The sequence below is a fragment of the Eubalaena glacialis genome, chromosome 1, assembly GCF_028564815.1.
Source record: "Eubalaena glacialis isolate mEubGla1 chromosome 1, mEubGla1.1.hap2.+ XY, whole genome shotgun sequence".
Lineage (NCBI taxonomy): Eukaryota > Metazoa > Chordata > Mammalia > Artiodactyla > Balaenidae > Eubalaena > Eubalaena glacialis.
In genome coordinates this window covers 167,455,880-167,476,920 of record NC_083716.1, presented here as the reverse complement: position 1 = coordinate 167,476,920, position 21,041 = coordinate 167,455,880, and the positions used below count along the sequence as shown (strand labels likewise).

The 21,041-nt window shown below is 42.2% G+C and overlaps 2 protein-coding genes across 7 annotated transcripts in view; one reads left to right on the top strand and one right to left on the bottom strand.

The window, feature by feature from the left end:
• Nucleotides 1-21,041, bottom strand: part of TANC1 (tetratricopeptide repeat, ankyrin repeat and coiled-coil containing 1) — a 235,033-nt gene that overhangs the window by 194,498 nt on the left and 19,494 nt on the right. The gene's annotated exons all lie outside the window — the stretch shown is intronic.
• Nucleotides 3,869-5,788, top strand: LOC133097978 (heterogeneous nuclear ribonucleoprotein R-like). Its single transcript, XM_061200533.1, is given in 1 exon segment — nucleotides 3,869-5,788. A coding segment is annotated over 1 exon segment (1,314 nt). The 5' UTR covers nucleotides 3,869-4,389; the 3' UTR covers nucleotides 5,704-5,788.

Sequence of the window (21,041 nt, the reverse complement as noted above, 5' to 3'; positions counted from 1 at the left end):
TTAGTTTCTGCTTTATAACAAAGTGAATCAGCTATACATACACATATATCCCCATATCTCCTCCCTCTTGCGTCTCCCTCTCACCCTCCCTATACCACCCCTCTAGGTGGTCACATGCACCGAGCCAACACCTTGATCTTGGACTTCCAACCTCCAGAACTCTTGAGACAATAAATTTCTGTTGTTTAAGCCACCTAGTTTGTGGGACTTTCTTACGGCAGCCTTAGCCGACTAATACAACTATTTACCAACACATACGGCCTCAGATTCAACACAACCCAGTCCTCAGGGACCTTTCCTTGATCAAGTGAACATAAGATGACACCCATGCAAACATCTTGCAAATCTACAAACAGCTACGTAGCAGTCAGCACTCTAAGGCACAGTGGGTTACAGAAGAAATCTAAAACTCTTTCTACCCTCTCCTAATTGGCATAGGAATGTACAATGCTTCGCAAATTGACCACACCACTATAAATCAGGGCCAAGAATGCATTTTTTAAAAAGCAAATTCTATACTTATCAGCTCACCACCAAAAAAGCAGAGTCAGTTTTAAGACAGGACTTTTTCCCAGGACAAATGGCAAATACAGCATAAATACTCTCATATTCTGTGAAGTCTGGATACATAAAGATGTGTTATCCTCTGTGTCTCACCCCCTTGGGACACAATTTTACTGCAGGAATATGACGTCACTGCCCTGCTTTTGTCCACCAAACAGAACATAATATGCCTTCAATATGTCAGCCTGTTTTACCTCCCTAAATACATAATTGATTTTCAACATTTTATGCTCCAGTTACTGCCCCAAAGCAGATTGGGACAAGTTCACATTGCAAATGCTCCTTCTTTTCAAGTGCAAAAGGAGTGATCAGAACAGTTAACAAACTCTCTTCAATTTTCCTTGGAGGAGTCATTTGCTTGCCATTTCTCCAGTTTCTCCGTCACTCACATGTACATCGTCATGCATCAAAAAGGATCCAGAACTTACACAACTTGACTAAAAAACAGCCATATATTATACTATGAGAAACAACCAACAAGAAGAGAAGAAGGAATTGTCTTTATTTAGAACACTGAACGAGTAGCTAGTTACATTCCCAACAGAAACAGAATTAGGACCAATGTCAAAAAAAATTAAAAGCTTAAACTTCCCTTAAAAAAAAAAAAAAGTAGAGCTATATATTTAGGTCATTTTATTTTTAACCACAGCCTTCTAAATGACCTGAATATCCCAACATCCACTCTAAATGACAAGTTTTGTAATTCCTATGAATAATTTAGTTGGGCAAATTTATTTTACTTGTTGAATAAAAATGTTACTTTAGAAAATGACAAGCCAGTTTTGCCCACAATAATTTTCAGTCTGAACATCTTCCATTCCTCTTAGGAAAAAATAGCATGGGAGGGGAGAGAGCAACTTTAACACTGGGTCTCTGGCACGGCAGGGGCTTCAACAGCCATATGGAAAGGGACAGTTTTTGTTTACCTGAAGTTTTCGAGCTATTCACCATCTCCAAAAAAAAAAAAAAAAAAAAAAAGCCGAGAAGTACCAAGGTGTTTTAAAGTTCCAAAGGCACGTGTTTGAATTCAGCTTCTGAAAGACATTACTATTAGCACCATCAGTTACAGTGACTTTCTTAGAACATCGAGTGAATAATGTAAGCCAGAATGTTTTACTTTGACATCTACTAAAATGGAAACAGCAGCAGCACTGGCCTCAGCAACAATATGGTCTGGGGGGTTTGGTTTTGTTTTTAAATCCAATTTCACTTTCACAAAAGCCAGTATCTCAAGTAGAAAAAAACTTATCCAGAATGTTGTTGGCCTTGGGAAACAGAACGGTGGCGTTCATTACTGGGGGGTGGGGCTCAGGGAAGGGGGGTGTGTGCCTGGTTCCTGGCTCCTTTTAGGTGGAGAGCAGGCTTCTTTCTAGCTTACCATCCTGGCCCTACACTCACCTCTTCTTAGAAGGCCTAGTGAAATATCTCATCCTTGAAGTCTGGGAACAGAAACTGGGGATGAGGACGCAGCCCCTCCCATCTTCTTCTTCCTGGATGCCAAGCTACTCTCTGGAGGCACATATCTAAGTCTTCTTAAACATCCTGGCTCTATGGGGACAGGCCTCCGCGTGGGGAAACCCTGATGGTCCAGTACTACGTGAACAGCCAGACAAGCCTGACTACTGTGGGGCTCAGGTTAGGAAGCCTACTGTTGACATACATTTAAGACACATTCTCCAATATTAGTTCCATCAGTAAAAAAAAAAAAAAAAAAAAAGGTACAATTTGAATTCCTGATGTTGTCTTTCTCCTGTCTCTATGAGAGCTCGTTCAGAACTCAGAGTGACAGGAAAAAGTGGGGTGTCATTTAGCGCCCCTCCCTCAAATCCCAACAATATAAAGAATGAGTTTTCCTGTTTAAGGGATAGACTTTGAGATCTTACTCTCTTTAAAAAGTTTATTTTACTTCTAGTAACCTGTGAGACAATAGAACAACTCTAAAACCCAAAACACTGACTTTTTTCCATTTCATTCAAAACTGACAACGAATCGCTGTTACTATTATTATGACCATTTCTCGCTGTATTCCAGCTCAGCCAGTGATTAGAGGTAGCTGAGTGAACTTATCCATATTACTCACACTCATTTATAAAACGGGAATGGCGATATCCCTACCTTGTGGGTATAATTTATAGAGTGAACGAAATAATGAGGATTAAAGGAACTTGTACATAAAGCACCTGGAATGTACACAGCAGGTAGTGTTAAATAAATGTCATCTCCCAGGCTCATCTCTTCAAAACGGACACACTCATTGAGAATCAGAAGGGGCTTTAGGAGATTATTCCAATAAACCTTTCTTTTACTTTTAGGTGAGGAAATTGTGACCCAAAGGTCACTCAGAGAAAAAAATCTAAAGCTTTTCATTCATTTCTCTAAACACTTATTTCTGAATGTTATTCCCTTCCCACACTCTTGAAATAGGATTTGGTGGATTACAATCTGTACACCAGAGCCACGTGCTAGTACTGCATCTTCCTTTACTGTACAAAGGACGGAGAGGAAGACTCACAGGGTTTATGGGCATGCCTGCCCTTAGGCCAGGCCCACCACCGGATGCTCCCACGCTTGTTCATTGAAAGAGCAGGGAAGGGCACGGCTGCATTCCCCTAATGAGTCATGTTTCTGGAATCAGCCTAACTCTTCCTTGATTCCCTCTTTGAGTGAGGTCACTTTTCTCAGTGGCTCCCAGCAACCCAAAATCCTTATTTTATCAGTTTCTGAATCTATTTCTGTCGTTTCTAAGTATTTGCCTATTATCACAGTTTCTCAAATTCTCCATCTAAGCCACAAACACATCAACCAATAATTTATGCGAGTGACTAAGCCTTTTTTTATATAAAATTAAGGACAGGAATATTTACCGTGTTTTCTGAATGATATTATAACTACCATTTAAGAAAACTTCTCCAGAGCTGAATGCTGCCAAAGACTAGGTCCCTCTATCTATCCCATCTTTCAAGGAAGTTCCTAAGGGAATGAATGGAAGGTACCCACCAAGGGCCCATATTTGCTTTTTCCTCTGGTTCTTTAACATCTGGCCCACCTATTTCCAGAAGAGGCCTTTTTCTCTCTCTTGTGAAATGCTTCCGCTGAAAATACTCGAATAGCACTCAAGTATTTTACTTGTGGGTAATCAATAAATTGCATCACTGTTGAAAGGCTATCCAATTCCACTTTCCATTCAGTACTAAGTACACAGTTTTGCACATTCTCAAATGAAAATGAAGCTTTGGGCAACCCATCAGGTACTTCTCCAGTCTGCTTTTAGTTCTTCAAAAAACAGTAATTTGGGGGGGGGGGGAGGGGGTGGCGCGCGCGCCATTTCTAGTCGTTTTCAAAGCGCCTCGCGCTGATTCTCACGGACCCGGCCGCCGGCCCCAGCTCTGCCCCGGATTGGTAGCTTATGTCGATCTTGATGAAAGAGCCATTGATGCTCTCAGGGAATTTAATGAAGAAGGAGCTCTGTCTGTACTACAGCAGTTCAAGGAAAGTGACTTATCACATGTTCAGAACAAAAGTGCATTTTTATGTGGAGTTATGAAGACCTACAGGCAAAGGGAGAAACAGGGGAGCAAGGTGCAAGAGTCTACAAAGGGACCCGATGAAGCAAAGATCAAGGCCTTGCTTGAGAGGACTGGTTATACCCTGGATGTAACCACAGGACAGAGGAAGTATGGTGGTCCTCCACCAGACAGTGTGTACTCTGGCATGCAACCTGGAATTGGAACATAAGTCTTTGTAGGTAAAATACCAAGAGATTTATATGAGGATGAGTTGGTGCCCCTTTTTGAAAAGGCTGGTCCCATTTGGGATCTAGGTCTTATGATGGATCCACTGTCTGGTCAGAACAGAGGGTATGCATTTATCACCTTCTGTGAAAAGGAAGCTGCACAGGAAGCTGTTAAACTGTGCGACAGCTATGAAATTCGCCCTGGTAAACACCTTGGAGTGTGCATTTCTGTGGCAAACAACAGGCTTTTTGTTGGATCAATTCCGAAGAATAAGACTAAAGAAAACATTCTGGAAGAATTCAGTAAAGTCACAGAGGGTTTGGTGGACGTTATTCTCTATCATCAACCGGATGACAAAAAGAAGAATCGGGGGTTCTGCTTCCTTGAGTATGAGGATCACAAGTCAGCAGCACAAGCCAGACGCCGGCTGATGAGTGGAAAAGTAAAAGTATGGAGAAATGCAGTTACAGTTGAATGGGCTGACCCTGTGGAAGAACCAGATCCAGAAGTCATGGCTAAGGTGAAAGTTTTATTTGTGAGAAACTTGGCTACTACAGTGACAGAAGAAATACTGGAAAAGTCATTTTCTGAATTCGGAAAACTTGAAAGAGTGAAGAAGTTGAAAGATTATGCATTTGTTCATTTTGAAGACAGAGGAGCAGCTTTTAAGGCCATGGATGAAATGAATGGCAAAGAAATAGAAGGGGAAGAAATTGAAATAGTCTTAGCCAAGCCACCAGACAAGAAAAGGAAAGAGCGCCAAGCTGCTAGACAGGCCTCCAGAAGCACTGCGTATGAAGATTATTACTATCACCCTCCTCCTCGTATGCCACCTCCAATTAGAGGTCGGGGTCGTGGTGGGGGGAGAGGTGGATATGGCTACCCTCCAGATTACTATGGCTATGAAGATTACTATGATGATTGCTATGGTTATGATTATCACGACTATCGTGGAGGCTATGAAGATCCCTACTACGGCTATGATGATGGCTATGCAGTAAGAGGAAGAGGAGGAGGAAGGGGAGGGTGAGGTGCTCCACCACCACCAAGGGGGCGGGGAGCACCACCTCCAAGAGGTAGAGCTGGCTATTCACAAAGGGGGACACCTTTGGGACCACCAAGAGATTCTAGGGGTGGCAGAGGGGGTCCTGTACAACAGCAGAGAGGCCGTGGTTCCCGTGGATCTCGGGGCAACAGTGGGGGCAATGTAGGAGGCAAGAGAAAGGCAGATGGGTACAACCAACCTGATTCCAAGCGCCGTCAGACCAACAACCAACAGAACTGGGGTTCCCAGCCCATCGCTCAACAGCCGCTTCAGCAAGGTGGTGACTATTCTGGTAACTATGGTTACAATAATGACAACCAGGAATTTTATCAGGATACTTATGGGCAACAGTGGAAATAGACAAGTGAGGGCTTGAAAATGATACTGGCAAGATACGATTGGCTCTAGATCTACATCCTTCAAAAAAAAAATTGGCTTATCTGTTTCATCTTTAAGTAGCAATTTGCTGCCATTTGTATTGGGCTGAAGAAATCACTGTTGTGTATATACTCAAGTCTTTTTATTTTTTCCTCTTTTCATAAATGCTCTTGGACATTATTGGGCTTGCAGAGTACCCTTATTCTGGGAGTTACAATGCTTTTATCCTTTCAGGCTTCATTTTAGCTTCAAAACAAGCTGAGCACACTGTTAAATCATGATTTTGCAGAACCTTTGGTTTTGGACAGCTTCATTTTTTAGATTTGGGATAGATTACCTAGCAGTACGGAGTATGCTGTAAATAAAAATACAAGCTAGTGCTTTGTCTTAGTAGTTTTAAGAAATTAAAGCAAACAAATTTAAGTTTTCTTGTATTGAAAATAACCTATGATTGTATGTTTTGCATTCCTAGAAGTAGGTCAACTGTGTTTTTAAATTGTTACAACTTCACACCTTTTTGAAATCTGCCCTACAAAATTTGTTTGGCTTAAACGTCAAAGCCGTGACAATTTGTTCTTTGATGTGATTGTACTTCCAATTTCTTGTTCATGTAAGATTTCAATAAAACTCAAAAATTTATTCAAAACAAAAACAAAAACAAAAAAGCAGTAATTTTGAATTCTAAATCTGTGTGAAATTCCCAGTTTATCCCAGTAGTTAAACCCAGTCCCAGAGATCAACAGAAAATCACAGATGACCAGTCCACCCCAACCACCATCCTATTAAATTCATATTCATCACCACCTGTTGGTCTGAGGTGCCAGGCTGATGAGCTCTACCTTGGAGCCATACTACAGCACCCTCCCCCAGGTAAGCAAGCAACAGTTTGTTAACTTGATACTCTCCCTTCACACGATCTTTTAAGTCCAGAAACAGGTAAAGTATTTGACAATCTTAGAAAGTGTTAATGTGTGAGGAAACTAAGACTAATTTACCTGAAATATTCCACAATAACGACAAAAAGGGCCCCACTCTATGCTCTGCTCCTGCCCTTCCAAAGACTAAGGCAGCCTCCACACAGGTCTCTCCTGGGGGCTGCGTGGTTATCAGTCACTTCCTCACTACCTCTCTATCCACCCATCCCTCCTGCCAAGGTCAAATCCAATGACTTCATCTTACTGAAATGGAGCAGGACCCTGCGGGGCCCTCCCTGGTACAAATCCTTTCCACGTCCCCAGTTTCTTGTTTGCAGGAAATAGGCTTCATTCAGCCTCCTTGACCTTCCCTGAGTTCCAAGGGGGAGATTTAAACAGCTGCTAATCAGGGAAGGGAGGGGATGCAGAAAAAAAGGCGGAGGAGTCAAGAAACAACAGTGCAACCCTCACCCCAAATTTTGCCTATAAAAACTTTTCCTCAAAAACCATCTAGGAGTTCGGGGGTTTTGAGTGTGAGCCATCTGTGCTCCTTGCTCAGCCCTACGGTAAACCCTTCTCTGCTCCAAACTCTGATGTTTTGGTTTGTTTGGCCTCACTGCGCCTCGGGCACAGGAACTTGTGTTCAGTAACATTATTTCCACTTTCTCACTTCTAAATGATTAACTTGCCTTCCTTACCACTCCATTCAAGTCTATTCCCTTCAAAGGGCTGAAATACCTTTCAAATTTAAAAGCAATTTTGCAAACCGTGTGTATGAACTATATTTTTTCCTCTAGTCCAGCATGCCCAGCATAATCCATTACGGGGAAGTGATGTGACCAATCCAATGGGGGTACTTTAATCCTTAGGAGTTTGGTTTGTGACCACCTCACCAACATTTTCTAGCAGATGGCCAGGGATAGCTTTCTGGTTTACCCCCCAAAACATCCTACACGCAATCTGCCTGACAGTATACCTCTCTGTCAATATCTCATCCACCTACCACTCCAAAAATCTAGCAAGCCCTCTTTCAAAAAATGCTATGTGGGGCTTCCCTGGTGGCGCAGTGGTTGAGAATCTGCCTGCTGATGCAGGGGACACAGGTTCGAGCCCTGGTCTGGGAAGATCCCACATGCCGCGGAGCAACTAGACCCGTGAGCCACAACTACTGAGCCTGCGCGTCTGGAGCCTGTGCTTCGCAACAAGAGAGGCCGCGACAGTGAGAGGCCCGCGCACCGCGATGAAGAGTGGGCCCCACTTGCCGCAACTAGAGAAAGCCCTCGCACAGAAACGAAGACGCAACACAGCCAAAAATAATAAATAAATAAATAAATAAAAATTAAACAAAAAAAAAAGCTATGTGCTTTCTCTTCTAGATGACTTTCAGTCTTTCTAAACCAGACCAAAAGTAGAGGGTGCAAGGTGATCTCTTGGATATAGAAAAAAGGTATTAGAATGTCTAATCATGTTTACTTGTCTCATTCTTTTATTTCTATTTTTGTGAATTTAATAATATTATAATTCATAAATATACAAATGTTGCAGGTATGAGCAAAAAGTATTTTACTGATAGAATTGCTATGTCAAAAATGTTTAGGCTGGGCTTCCCTGCTGGTGCAGTGGTTAAGAATCCGCCTGCCAATGCAGGGGACACGGGTTCAAGCCCTGGTCCAGGAAGATCCCACATGCCGCGGAGCAACTAAGCCAGTGCACCACAACTACTGTGGCCTGTGCTCTAGAGCCCGCGAGCCACAACTACCAAGCCCGCGTGCTACAACTACTGAAGCCCGTGAGCCTAGAGCCCATGCTCCGCAACAAGAGAAGCCACCACAATGAGAAGCCCGCGCACCATAACAAAAAGTAGCCCCTGCTCGCCGCAGCTAGAGAAAGCCCGCATGCAGCAACAAAGACCCAATGCAGCCAAAAAAAAAAAAAAAAAATGTTTAGGCTATTGCGCTAAAGAGTAACACTTTCTTATAATACACTTCTTGGTGCTCTAAGGACAATTCCTACTAAAATGCTGTATTCTAGTTGTTTGGCTAAGAAAATATTGTATATTCATGTAGTATTTTTTTTTAATTTATTTATTTTATTTATTTATTTTTGGCTGCATTGGGTCTTTGTTGCTGCACTCAGTCTTTCTCTAGTTGCGGCGAGAGGGGGCTACTCTTCATTGTGGTGCGCGGGCTTCTCACTGTGGTGGCTTCTCTTGTTGCAGAGCATGGGCTCTAGGTGCATGGGCTTCAGTAGTTGTGGCGCACGGACTTAGTTGCTCTGCGGCATGTGGGATCTTCCCTGACCAGGGCTAGAACCCGTGTCCCCTGCATTGGCAGGCGGATTCTTAACCACTGTGCTACCAGGGAAGCCCCTCATGTAGTATTTAGATGGTAACAATATTCTCATTACTAAAATCAGACCTCACTCTTGGCTTTCCTATTATATCTCTGAATTATATTTTCTCATTCAGGTGTACTCTTAAAGACAGTCTCCATAGTTAAAGAAAAATTTTATCTTTACTTCAAAATTAAAACCAAGTAAATGATCAAACATCCTTTAAAAGATAAATGACACCCAAGGCAAATTTTCACACATATGGCGCTTTACAAAGTACAGGCACTGTTCTAACTTCTTTCTCATTTAATTCTCATAATATTATAATTATAAAATTATGTCATTTATTTTTAATAAAATTAATTATAAAAATTAGTATATTTTAATAGATAGAGAAATTTTCTTTTGGAAAACTCAAGACACCTCTAAAACCATAGTAAATAATATTTTCAGTGAAAGAGTTCTGAAGACCAATCATTATTCTCTGTGCCTTTCACTTTCTTCATCTACCTATTGTCAAGGAATCCCAGTTATTAATGGTGTGGCCTTGGGCAGGCAACTTAACTACCCTGTGATGCAGAATCCTTATCTGCATTGAGTTCATTCATTGCAGTGCCTACTCTGTGCCAGACACTGTTCTGGGCTGGGGGATACGTCTGTGAACAAAAGACAAGATCATGTTCTCAAGAAGCCGATTAGGTAATATCCGGATGGCACCTGGCCCAGAAGATAACTGCGCATCATGTCAGTCATCATTATTTCTCAAAACTAAGGATCACCTTAGTTATCATTATCTTAGTCCTACTTTCATGTTAAAATAAATTCCCATTTGCCTTATTTTACCTAGCCCCCAAATGTTTCTTAGCAAGAGAAAAAGGGCAGAAAAGTAAAATAATTCATCAGAATTTGGTACCAGCAAGCATATAAACTCTACCTTTCCTTGAAAAGAATTGTTGTAAAGTGCTATAGATCCAGCCAACTACTGGGGATAAAACATATCACTGCCAGGAACAGGATTCTCCAAATGACTTTTGATGGACAGCATCCCACTGTGCTTTGGGTCCTCCCAGGACTTTTCAATGATGCTGATGAAGGTCTATTTACACCTGGAGGTTATAGCTGATGTGCTGCTGCACCTCTGACAGCTGCAAATTTTCACTGCAGGGCAACTTAATCCCTCATGATGTCAGCTTCCAGGCTGCCCTTACAAGACCTGCCATGAGAACATCTCTTTACTTATTCAAAATTATTATATAATCACAGGCCATGCTTGCCACGGTCACCATGCACAGAAAGCAGCCTGTCTTTCAGCACAGAATCTAAAACCACCAGCAGGAGAATAAATGAATTCTGCTGAATCCAAAGTAAACACGTGAAGTAAAACGATAACAGGAACTCTCAGGAGAGCACTTCCCTTATAAACAGCTTAGATCACTTCGCAAACACCTGGCTAAATCCAAATATCTGAGTCAGGCCCCGCATCTCCACCCGGGGCAGGGTCGGGGTGAAGGTCACAAATGCCACCGGCCACCACTGAAGACAGGATGCGCCTTAGGTGTTTAGCTTACAACCTCAAACACTTCCTGAGGAGCCAGGTAAAATCTATTTCTTAATATATATGTTTCACCCTATTCTGTTAAGAAGAAAAAAAATCTGCAGCACAGTCTTTGCAGTTTGCTGGTCAGCCAGGTAGTTGGCCATGATTTGACCTCACCCTTGGTATTTGCTCTGTCAGCATCAGAAACACAGCCAATCTTCCTCACCCCCGCAGCCTCCTCCTCCCCGAATTCATGCACTGAAATTCAACATCAGGTTGCAGACTTAGACTCAACAGGCAATAGGAAGGAAGGAAGGAAGGAAGGAAGGAAGGAAGGAAGGAAGGAAGGAAGGAAGGAAGGGAGGGAGGGAGGGAGGGAGGGAGGGAGGGAGGAAGGAATGGAGGGAGGTAGGGGATGAGAACGGGGGTACGGGCTGAGCCCCAACTCTGTACTGTCCATATCTCCAGCTCCTCCCACCGCAGGTCCCAATCTGGGAAGAGCCTGCTGCCTACAAGACTGTCTATAGATGGCAGGTACCTCCCCCGACACTGGGCCCTTATGCTTCTCTGTAGCCCCCAACCCCCTCCTGAGACCAGGTCAGGGTTACCTGGACTTCCCATCAGTTCCATCACAGCTCATGCCTGATCTGGACATGCAAGTCCTTGCATCCCTGCATCCGACCTCTCATCCCCATGGTCCTCTCTCCCATTCCCCACCCTCCTTTCCTCATCCAGCATTTTCCCTATTCCAGTCCTCCCTCTACCTACAACCCCTTCCCTCTCCCTCTCCACCCAGTCTCTGGAACCTTCTTTCCATTGTTAAATTCCCTAGGGATTACTGGCAAGGGTTTTAGAGTCAGGGGATCTAGCAGTGCCCAGCCTCTGCCGTTTTCCAGATGGGAGATGTTTAATGTCTTCAAACCTGAGATTCATCATCAGTACAGCAGTACACTTTCCTATCTCGGAAAGTGAAGATTAAATGAAAAATACACATAAAGCATTTAGCAAAATCCCCGCACACTTTCAAATATGAAATAAGTGCCCGTTTTGTACCAGGAAAATCATAAATCATAAATAAATCATAAATCATTTTCTCCCCCCCCCGCACCTTTTTATTTTTCATGGTGGTAAAATAAACACAACATGAACTTTACCATTTTAGCCATTTTTAAGTGTACACTTCAGTGGCACTAAGTACATTCACATTGTTGTGCAACCTTCACCACCATCCATCTCCAGAACTTTCTCAGCTTCCCAAACTAAAACTCTGTATCCATTAAACACTCACTCCCCATCCCCCCTTTCCCGCCTTGGACAGGGCCTCTCTCTACTGGGAGGTGCTGGTGGAGGGCTTCTCTTCCAATTCCATGTAAAAAATTCATCCTCCTTTGAGGCGCTCACCACGCACAGTCATACCACCCTCCACCCCAATTCTCAGCTGTCACCTACCTATTTTTGGTAACTTCTCCTCGTTCACCAGGCAAAAGGGGAGGGGCTCAGTTCACAATCATCTCTTCAGCCACCAGTCAGCTCCCAAAGGAATGAATGAGAGCAGATGGGTTGGGGGGTGGAGGAGGTACTTTTACAACCTGGATCGGAATCCATCAATTATTAACTGTGTGACAATGAGTCACACCTTAACCTCTCTGGGCTTAGTTGCCTCACCTATTAATGGGAATAATAATACTTCATCATGAAGTTGTTGAATTAACAGTTCACAGCACTGAGAGCAGTGCCTAGCACACAGCATTAGGACGTGACACAGTTACTATCACCATCACTGCACTTGAACCTCTGATCCTTGGACTCTAGTGGACTAGAGTCCACGCCATTCCCAGGGCCACAACTTAGAGTCAGAGGGCACAATTCATTGCTCTTGCTGGTGACCACAACCTTCTGTCCCTCCAGCTCTCACACCCCCTCATCCCCAGGGTACTTGTTCTCCAATGTCCCTGGGTGTGCCTCTTTCTTCATTGAGGGTGATCTTCTGACCCAACCCCCTCGCCAGCACCCTCGATGCTCTGCACCCCTCTTCTCTGGCCACATCAATGGGAGTCCACACCACTACTCAGCTTCTCCACACCTATGCCCTAGGTCTAAAAGTCCCCAAAGAGAAGTGGCACCTCGCATGGAGACACGCCACTACACTTGAATATCTCTACCCAAAAGGGCCCCCGGTATCCTAAAAAAGCCCCTCCCATTCCCCAAACAACTATCTCAAACTTTGATCACCATTCTCCTCAACCCTGCTCTAGCTTTCCTCCCACTTCACCCAGAAACCCAAAAAAGCAGGCTTGCTATGCTAACACCCCAATTTCCTGCCCCTGTTCTTTACCCACCAATGTATCCACATGCACCTCCCCTGGCCTTTCCTCTTCACTCCTATTCCCAATCAACCTTTCCTCTGGCCTCGGCTACAAACACCCTCCTGCGCTCCACCTACCTCACACTTACCTACTTTGTTCCCCACTGTTTACCTTCCACACCTCAGCTTGTGTCCCCTCCACCCAACCGCCACCTCACCTCGCTACTCCCTTAAGATGCTGCTCAAAAATCACCTCCTCCAAGAAGTCTCCCCATACTCCTCCGACTCCTGTAATATTCCACACACACCTCAACAAACTTCACATTGCCATTTCTTCTGACTGTGTCTCTCCCTGAGACAGAGGTACATGGTCCATTGCACATTCTCAGTGCCTGGCACATAGGGGTAGCAATAACTGCTGAATAAATCAAAGGATAAGGGCAACAGATCCTGCTTTCTGCTCTGAAGTGTTTTATTAAATGTTTTATTAGAAACATCACCAATTAAGATTTGTGATCAGTCACTTACATATGATGCCATATATTTTCTTCCTCTGATCTAGACTGAGAAGCGTCCCTTCCCCTGCCTGCCCAGAACAAATATTCCTTTGATGAAAGAAAGAACCAGAAACAAAACACTACTTCCTCCTCAACCAAAACAGAAAACCTAAAATAGCAAGACAGTTTATGAAAAATATCCAGCTGACACTGGCTTAGGTAGGGATAAGTACAGTTGTCCGTGCTTAAGAAGGGAAAGGGAAGTTTACTTTGGACGGCTATTTGGGGGAGGCAATGAGATTCAAGTACTAAACAAGAGAGTTGACCAAAATGATAAGTCTTGGGTCTATTGTAGGGCAAGGAAGGAAGAGGAAGCAAGTAACTCCAGTGGAAATTTCCTTCCTTTGTCTAGTTTCACTTTAGGTATGGCTTCCATACTAATTTCTTGATACTAACTTACGACGATTTAATTTATAGGAAGTGATTTCAAACGGCCCCGGGGCACTGCAGATGGTACCTCAGGGGCCCATCTGTTTCAGGATGAAAGCTTGGCGTACACCATTACATCACTCTGACCTTCCTCAGCAACTTCCTATCCGACAAAATCTAGACGTTTGCTCTGTCGACAAGATATTTGTGTTTGTCCCCAGCTCTGGCCTTGGTTCCTGATTAGTTTTAAAATCATTATGCACCCAAGCTGAATAGGGTTACTGTTAGCAGCTGTAAGGTTCTCTTCTGGGCAAATCCCCAAGTCTGTGGTTTTCAGGGAGTGATTTCTGTCCTTTCCGCATAATTACACACTCTCCTGATTGATGAGCTGATAGTCCTCCTACCCCCATCCAGAGCGAAAGCCTCTCTCTTCCCGCTCTATTTATTTTCCCAGGGACCAGAGGGGAGGGGAGAATGGCATGGGGAGGGCGGCCTTGGGCTCTCCCCACATAAATGCTCAGGCGTTATACAACTGTCCCAGTCCAGACGTGCCATTCCTTCCAGCCCCTGAAAGCTTCCCACATTGGTTAACACCATTTGAGGTATTGAAAACACGTGGCAGGAAACCAGCTGCTATTCCTGGATGCTCACAGACCGCCCCCCAACACCCCAGTGCCCGCTAGCACAGGTCTACTTCAGTCAAGCATGGTCCCCGAATCACACACATCCGTGATCACCTCTGAAAGTGCATCCGTAACCTACAACCTCCCAACTTTTCATCCGCCTCTGTTCTCCACAGAGCACAACCACAGACATAATGTTAACTGTGAGTGCCTGGTAGGCGACAGACCACAACCTTGGCAAAAATTACATTTTAAACAGGTTTTGGGTTTTTGTTGTTGTTGTGGAAGAGGGGGTTACACGTACTGATCATTACAGCTTACTCTGAAATACTTGTAAGAATAAGGTGGGTCGATAGGTAGGTATGTAATAAAGCAAAGACCACAAAATCCTAATTGTAGAATCTAGGCAGTGGGTACGTTCACTATACATTTCTTTCAACTTCTCTTTGGCGTTTGAGTATTTTCTTAATTAAATGTTGGAGGGAAATGTTTTTAGTGCCTTTCTAAAAAACTAACTGAATTCCAGACTTCATTTGTGTTTCACCAGCTTTCCCACTAATGTCCTCTTTCCATTCCAGGATCCATATCCAGGATCCCACTTCGCAAATTACTCATCCTGTCTCCCTAGTCTCCTCTGGTCTGTCACACTTTCTCAGTCTTCCCTTGTTTTTCATAACCTTGATGGTTTTGAAGAATACTGGGCAGGTACTGTGTATTATATCCCTCAATTCGGATTTGTCTGATGTTTTTTCTCACAGTTAGACCGGGGTGATGGGTTCTGAAGTGGGAACCATGGAGGTAAGTTGTCTTTCTCATCACATCATATTAAGGGTGCATGCTCTCAGCATGACCACTGGTGATATCAACCTTGATTATTTGGTTAAGGTAGTGTTTATGAGTTTTCTCGACTGTAAATTTCCCTTTTCATTCTTTCTATGATATCTATTCCTTAAAAGCAAGTCACTAAATTCAGCCCACACTCAAGAGCTGGGGGAAATGAAGCCCCCGCTCCTGAAGGGGTAAGTATCTAAATAAGCCATTTGGAATTCTTCTATAATGAGGACACCTCTTTTCCCTACATAGCTTATGTATATTTACTTTAATCTTTGGGTTACAATGCAGTACCGCTCTATTTATTTTGTTGCTCAAGTTGTTCCAGCTTTGGCTATTAGGAGCTCTTTGAGGTTGGCTCCTATGTCCTTTGGCATGCCCCAGCCTTTGTTTTTTGAGCATTTCCTTATTTTCTGGTAATACAAGATGCTCTAGACCTATAATTATCCATTTCTCCAAGAAGTTCTGATTACTTTTATTGAAGAATGGTATTTAGAAACCAAGACCTGGGTATACTGTGGCTACTGGGGTGTCATTGTTTCCAAGCCCTCTCAGTGAACAGATCTAGAAAATACATGTATGTATACTGACCCACGTATGCACACTCACCTATCTACATGAAGCTAAACATAGGTTCATACTGAGTTCACAGTGATGTCTCCAACTCTAATCCAGTACTGCATGGTACCCGGCAGCCTTCTGCCCTTGCTTATCTGTAAATTCTCTCTCCAACGGTGGGAAATCTGGCTCCACCTTCCACTATCCATTTATTTATCTGTTTGACCCCTGAATACGTTTCAGAATTGTTAACCTGTACTCCCATGAGGAACCACCTTACCAACTAGAGTACATTGTTGATGTACTGTTTGTTTTGTCTTTAGCCTTACAGTGTCTAGTCAAAACACCATTTTCCAAAGTTACTTAGGGTTATGCCTTTTTGTCCTCGCCCCCTTCAGTGAGGTTATGCCATACAATTGTAATACAGGGAGATTCTTTTGCCAAAGTCTGCATTCACCCTGGGACACACACCCACACACCCTCCAGTTTTTTGTTTTTAATTTGTATACATTTCTTACCTAAAGTTCTTTTTCTTTTCCTGCTTTATTGAGGTATAATTGACAAAATTATGTAAGATAGTTACAGTACACAAGGTCATGTTTTGATGTACATATACATTGTGAAAGGATTCCCCCCCCCACCCAAGTTAATTAACACACCTATCATCTCACATATTTACTTTTTTTTTGGTGCGAACATGTAAGTTCTGCTCTCTTAGCAAATTTCAATTATACAATACAGTGTTGTCAACTATATCGCCATTGGATCCTCAGACTTTATTCATCTTATAACTGAAAGTTTATACCCTTCTACCAAACTCTATTTCCCTCGTCCCCACCAACCACTTTTCTAGTCTCATTCTACAAGCTCAACCTTTTTTCTTTTCTTTTTTTAATGATTCCACATATCAATGATACCATGCAGTGTTTTTCTCTATCTAGTTTATTTCACTTAGCATAATGCCCTCCAGGTTTGTCCATGTTCTCGCAAATAACAGAATTTCCTTCTTTTTTTAAGGCTGAATATTATTCTATTGTGTATATATATCACATTTTTAATATCCATCATCCACTGATGGACACAGGTTGTCTGCATAAGTTCCTTAGTGCCAATCTAAATAAATAGTCTATTTAAATACTGGACATCACTTTCTATTGGTATACATGTTTTATTTTATCCTTAGTACTTTAGTACTTATATCTGAGTGTATCCCACAACACCTATAATAATCCTGAACCACAGTGATTACTCAGATACTAATAAAATGAACAGATCCTACGAATTTATTTTTTAAAACTACTATGTTAAATTGACTGTAACAGTTTAACTGCTAGAGAAAAAAACTGTAGAGGAAGAATGTTCATTGCAGTGTTATTTAAAATTCAATAATAAGTAAATAGTTTTAAATTATACTATATTATAAAATATAAAATTATATTATACCTATAGGCTGGAATATGAATTACATGCAATCATTAGAAATCACTTGTTAAATACATACTAATATGAGATAATATGTACCTTATGTGTGTGTATCTAAAAATGGCAAACCATGCAATAAAAAGGACAGCATATCGTTTAACACATCTATCATATACATGTACGTCTGTGCAAAGAAAAAACACTGAAGGAAGGACATACCAAAAATTATTTTTTTAAGTTCCTTTCTGTCTTCTTTTTTAATTAAAGGAGAGAAGATTGTTTGCTACATGGGAAACTTTACAGAGGATTCTTCCAAGACATAAGGCATTGGACCAGACAAAGAGGAAGAAACAAAATCAGGAGTTATCTACTGGAGCTCCATATCGGGTAAGGACCAAAGAAAAGGGAGCAAAAAGCACGGTTGGTGGATGCCCTCAGGTCACCTATAATCTGAGACTAACATAAAGAAGGTGAGGACAGTGGTGCCTGTGCTAATACGTCCACTACAGACAGAAGTACAACAGTGGAATGGAGAGCTGTCTGGGAAGCATCCTAAGAAATGTGGGGCTTGGACAGAGCCTTCAAGGACAGGAAAGATCTAAATGGGGGAAGGAAGGAGGCAGTGTGAATGGGGACAGGTATTAATAAGTCTACCCACCCACCTGGAAGTTTTCTCATTCCATTCCGTAACAACCCAAGGAAGACCTTAAGAAATGACAGCCACAGCGGGAGCTTCCGTTTAAAGTGTCCCGCCCTCTTGGCAAAGGGTTTGCAGGGAGTGAGGCAGGATTACCTAACAGGATCTGGTTAGCCTATAGCAGATTGGATAACACTCAAGTGGCTGATAACAGGGGCCTAGCTCTGGGTTTTCAAAGATTAACATTTTTACAGTGGAATTTGCACTCTATCCCTATAAAAAGTGCTTTTATTTATTTATTTTTGGCTGCGTTGGGTCTTCATTGCTGCACGCAGGCTTTCTCTAGTTGTGGCATGCGGGCTCAGTAGTTGTGGCTCGCAGGCTCAGTAGCTGTGGCGCACGGGCTTAGTTGCTCCGCGGCATGTGGGATCTTCCCAGACCAAGGCTCGAACCGGTGTCCCCTGCATTGGCAGGCAGATTCTTAACCACTGCACCACCAGGAAGCCCAAAAGTGCTTTTTAAAATAGAACAACACAAATAAACAAATGGTAACCATCCATTACACTGAAAAGTTCAATGGCGACAATGACTAACTTTCAGCTTGTTATAACTTTCCAAGGCACAACACTGTGCCCACCTGCCAGCCACCTCCAGGACCAGATCACACACAGGTGTAAACACAGAAAGAGCTATAGGACAACCTTCTACAAATGCAGGGCCACACACCCAAAGAATCCGCATCTCAATTCTAAGAGCTCAGGAGGAACAAGTATTTGGTTAACATTTAACTAGACAAGGCAGCAGATGTTTTACACAACTTATCTCTTAGTCTTCACAACCAGCAAGGCAAGGATTAGTCTTGTAAATGGCCACTCAGTCTGGAAATGGCAAAACTTCAATTCACACTCAGCTCCATCCAGCTCCAAGCCTGTCATCTTTCACTTGGAGTGGTGTCATGTGTTTCAACAAACCTCAAAAGCAGACTTAAACATACCTTTAGTATCACTCGTTTACACAAAAGAGATATCTGATCAGTTTTTTCTCAAAATAGTTATTTTACAATATAATTCATATATGATGCCAAGAATTCAATTTAAAAATCTAAAGCATATTTTCAAGCCCCAATGCAATAAAGTTAACCACTTATGATTTAGCAAAATAATATCAATATTACAAAGCCAACAAAGAAATCAACTTGATTACAAGTTGTAAATTTTTTTTAAATGATGGCATGTCTAAAATATTAAAAACTCAACTTTTTTGCAATATGAAGATCTCAAATTGAGACATGAACATCAAGATTGATCTTTTTTATTCTCAATGAGGACTAATCTAGTTTGTATTCTAAAATATATTATCCTCTTCCTCTCTATATCACTTCTCCTCCCCTTCCACTTACTCTCCCCTCCCCACAAAAAGAGGTTCTCCTTCTACCATTAATTGCAAAACAAAAGTTCTATTCTGTGATCTATAAACCATGAAATATAAAAGGTTAGGACCCATTGATAGTTCAATCTCTGTTGTCCTGAGATAGAAATCCCCCTAGAAGGTTAAAACCAAGTATGTCAGGTATACGAGAGTTACTTTGCCCAAACCACCTGAAAAGTTTTCCATATTAAAATGATTTAATTTCTTAAGCTCTCTTTAAATGCTTTGGAGTGACACTGTCAAATACACACTGTAGATGTTTGGAGTATCACTGCCAAACCTTAGCATATTCATTCACACAGGAAGCACTCAAATGCTATTTGTTACAGAGTAAAAGCAATTCAGGACAAAAGACAATGTCTTCTCTTTAGGCAAACCAGAATAAAACTTTAGTAATTAATTTTTTTAATTAACAAGAAAGCTTAAGGGTTGAAATTTGGAAGTGGAGAGAAAGGAAATGCTGATGTTCTTATTTTTTTGAAGATTTTTTTTTTAAATACAGATTGTAAAAGTAACAAATAATGAAAAATATGGTATAAAGTAATTTTTTAACCAAGGAAAACTGTCAACCCTACCATCCAAAGATCTTCCACACTTGTTTTCTATGTACACAAACACATTTAAAGGGGCCCAGCTTAGAACCTGTACATAGTACAGGTAGACCCTTAAATGTGTCAAACAGTTACATAATACATACTTTGAAGGGGAAAAAAAAAGCATAAATGTGATTACAGCATACATACTATTCTGTGGTCTATTTTTCAACTTAACAGTAGACAGAAGACATCTTTCCACACCACTCCACTCAGCTCCCCCCTCACCATGTACAAAAGGGCTCGTTATTCCATTGTACGGGTGACCAAGTTTTCACCAAGCTCCTTTCGAGGTAAACATTTGGTTTTCCCACTTTTTTTTTGCTATTAAGCAGTACTGCAATGAAAATCTATATAACTTTATGTGTTTGTACAATTATTTCCTTAGTATAAATTTCCGGTGCTGGAATTTCTGGGTCAAAGAGTTGTCATGCTTTAAATTAGCACACTGACAGGTTACCCTCCAGAAGAGATGTCCCCATTTATTCTACCAACACTGTATGACAGTACTCATTTCCCCATCACCCTTACCAACACTGGTATTATTCTTTTTCATCAAACCATCAGGAAAAAAAGTTCTATTAGCATTTAGTGAGCTCCTACCCTGTGCCAGGTGCCATCTTAAAAGGTTTATGTGTATTAGGATAACCCTGTGGAGGTAGGTCCCCCATCCAGCAGTCTAACTGATGGGAAACTAATGCCCAGATATGTTAATTAACTTGCCCAAGGCCATACACTGTGTCAAAGATGCTACTGGGGTTTGAACCCAGTTCACCCATCACCAGAACACACAGTAGAGCAACTAAATTTCTTGCAAAAGTCAAAAACCTGTTCACTCACTTACTCTCAATGGAACCCAACCATCTCTTCCCCCAGCAAAACCTGCTGAAAATTCTGATTTCATGATCAGTAGAAAGACTGCTGGGCTGGGGTTAGGAGAACTGAATTCAAGGTTGAATTCAGCCACTTATAGGTAGCTGCTGTGTGACTCTGGGAAGACTGCTTACCGAGTCTCTTTCCTTGGCTGTAAACTACCCATATCTACCATCTCTATCTCAAAATGCTGCTGCAAAGCCCAAAAGGAACCTCCATTCCTTCAAAAATAGCACTTTCCCTATGCCCTGCACTGGTGACAAGAGGCCACCCCAGCTCCAAGGGTCTAGGAAAGATGAACATCAACCCAGAAAACCAGCACAGCTAGGAGAGCACACAGGA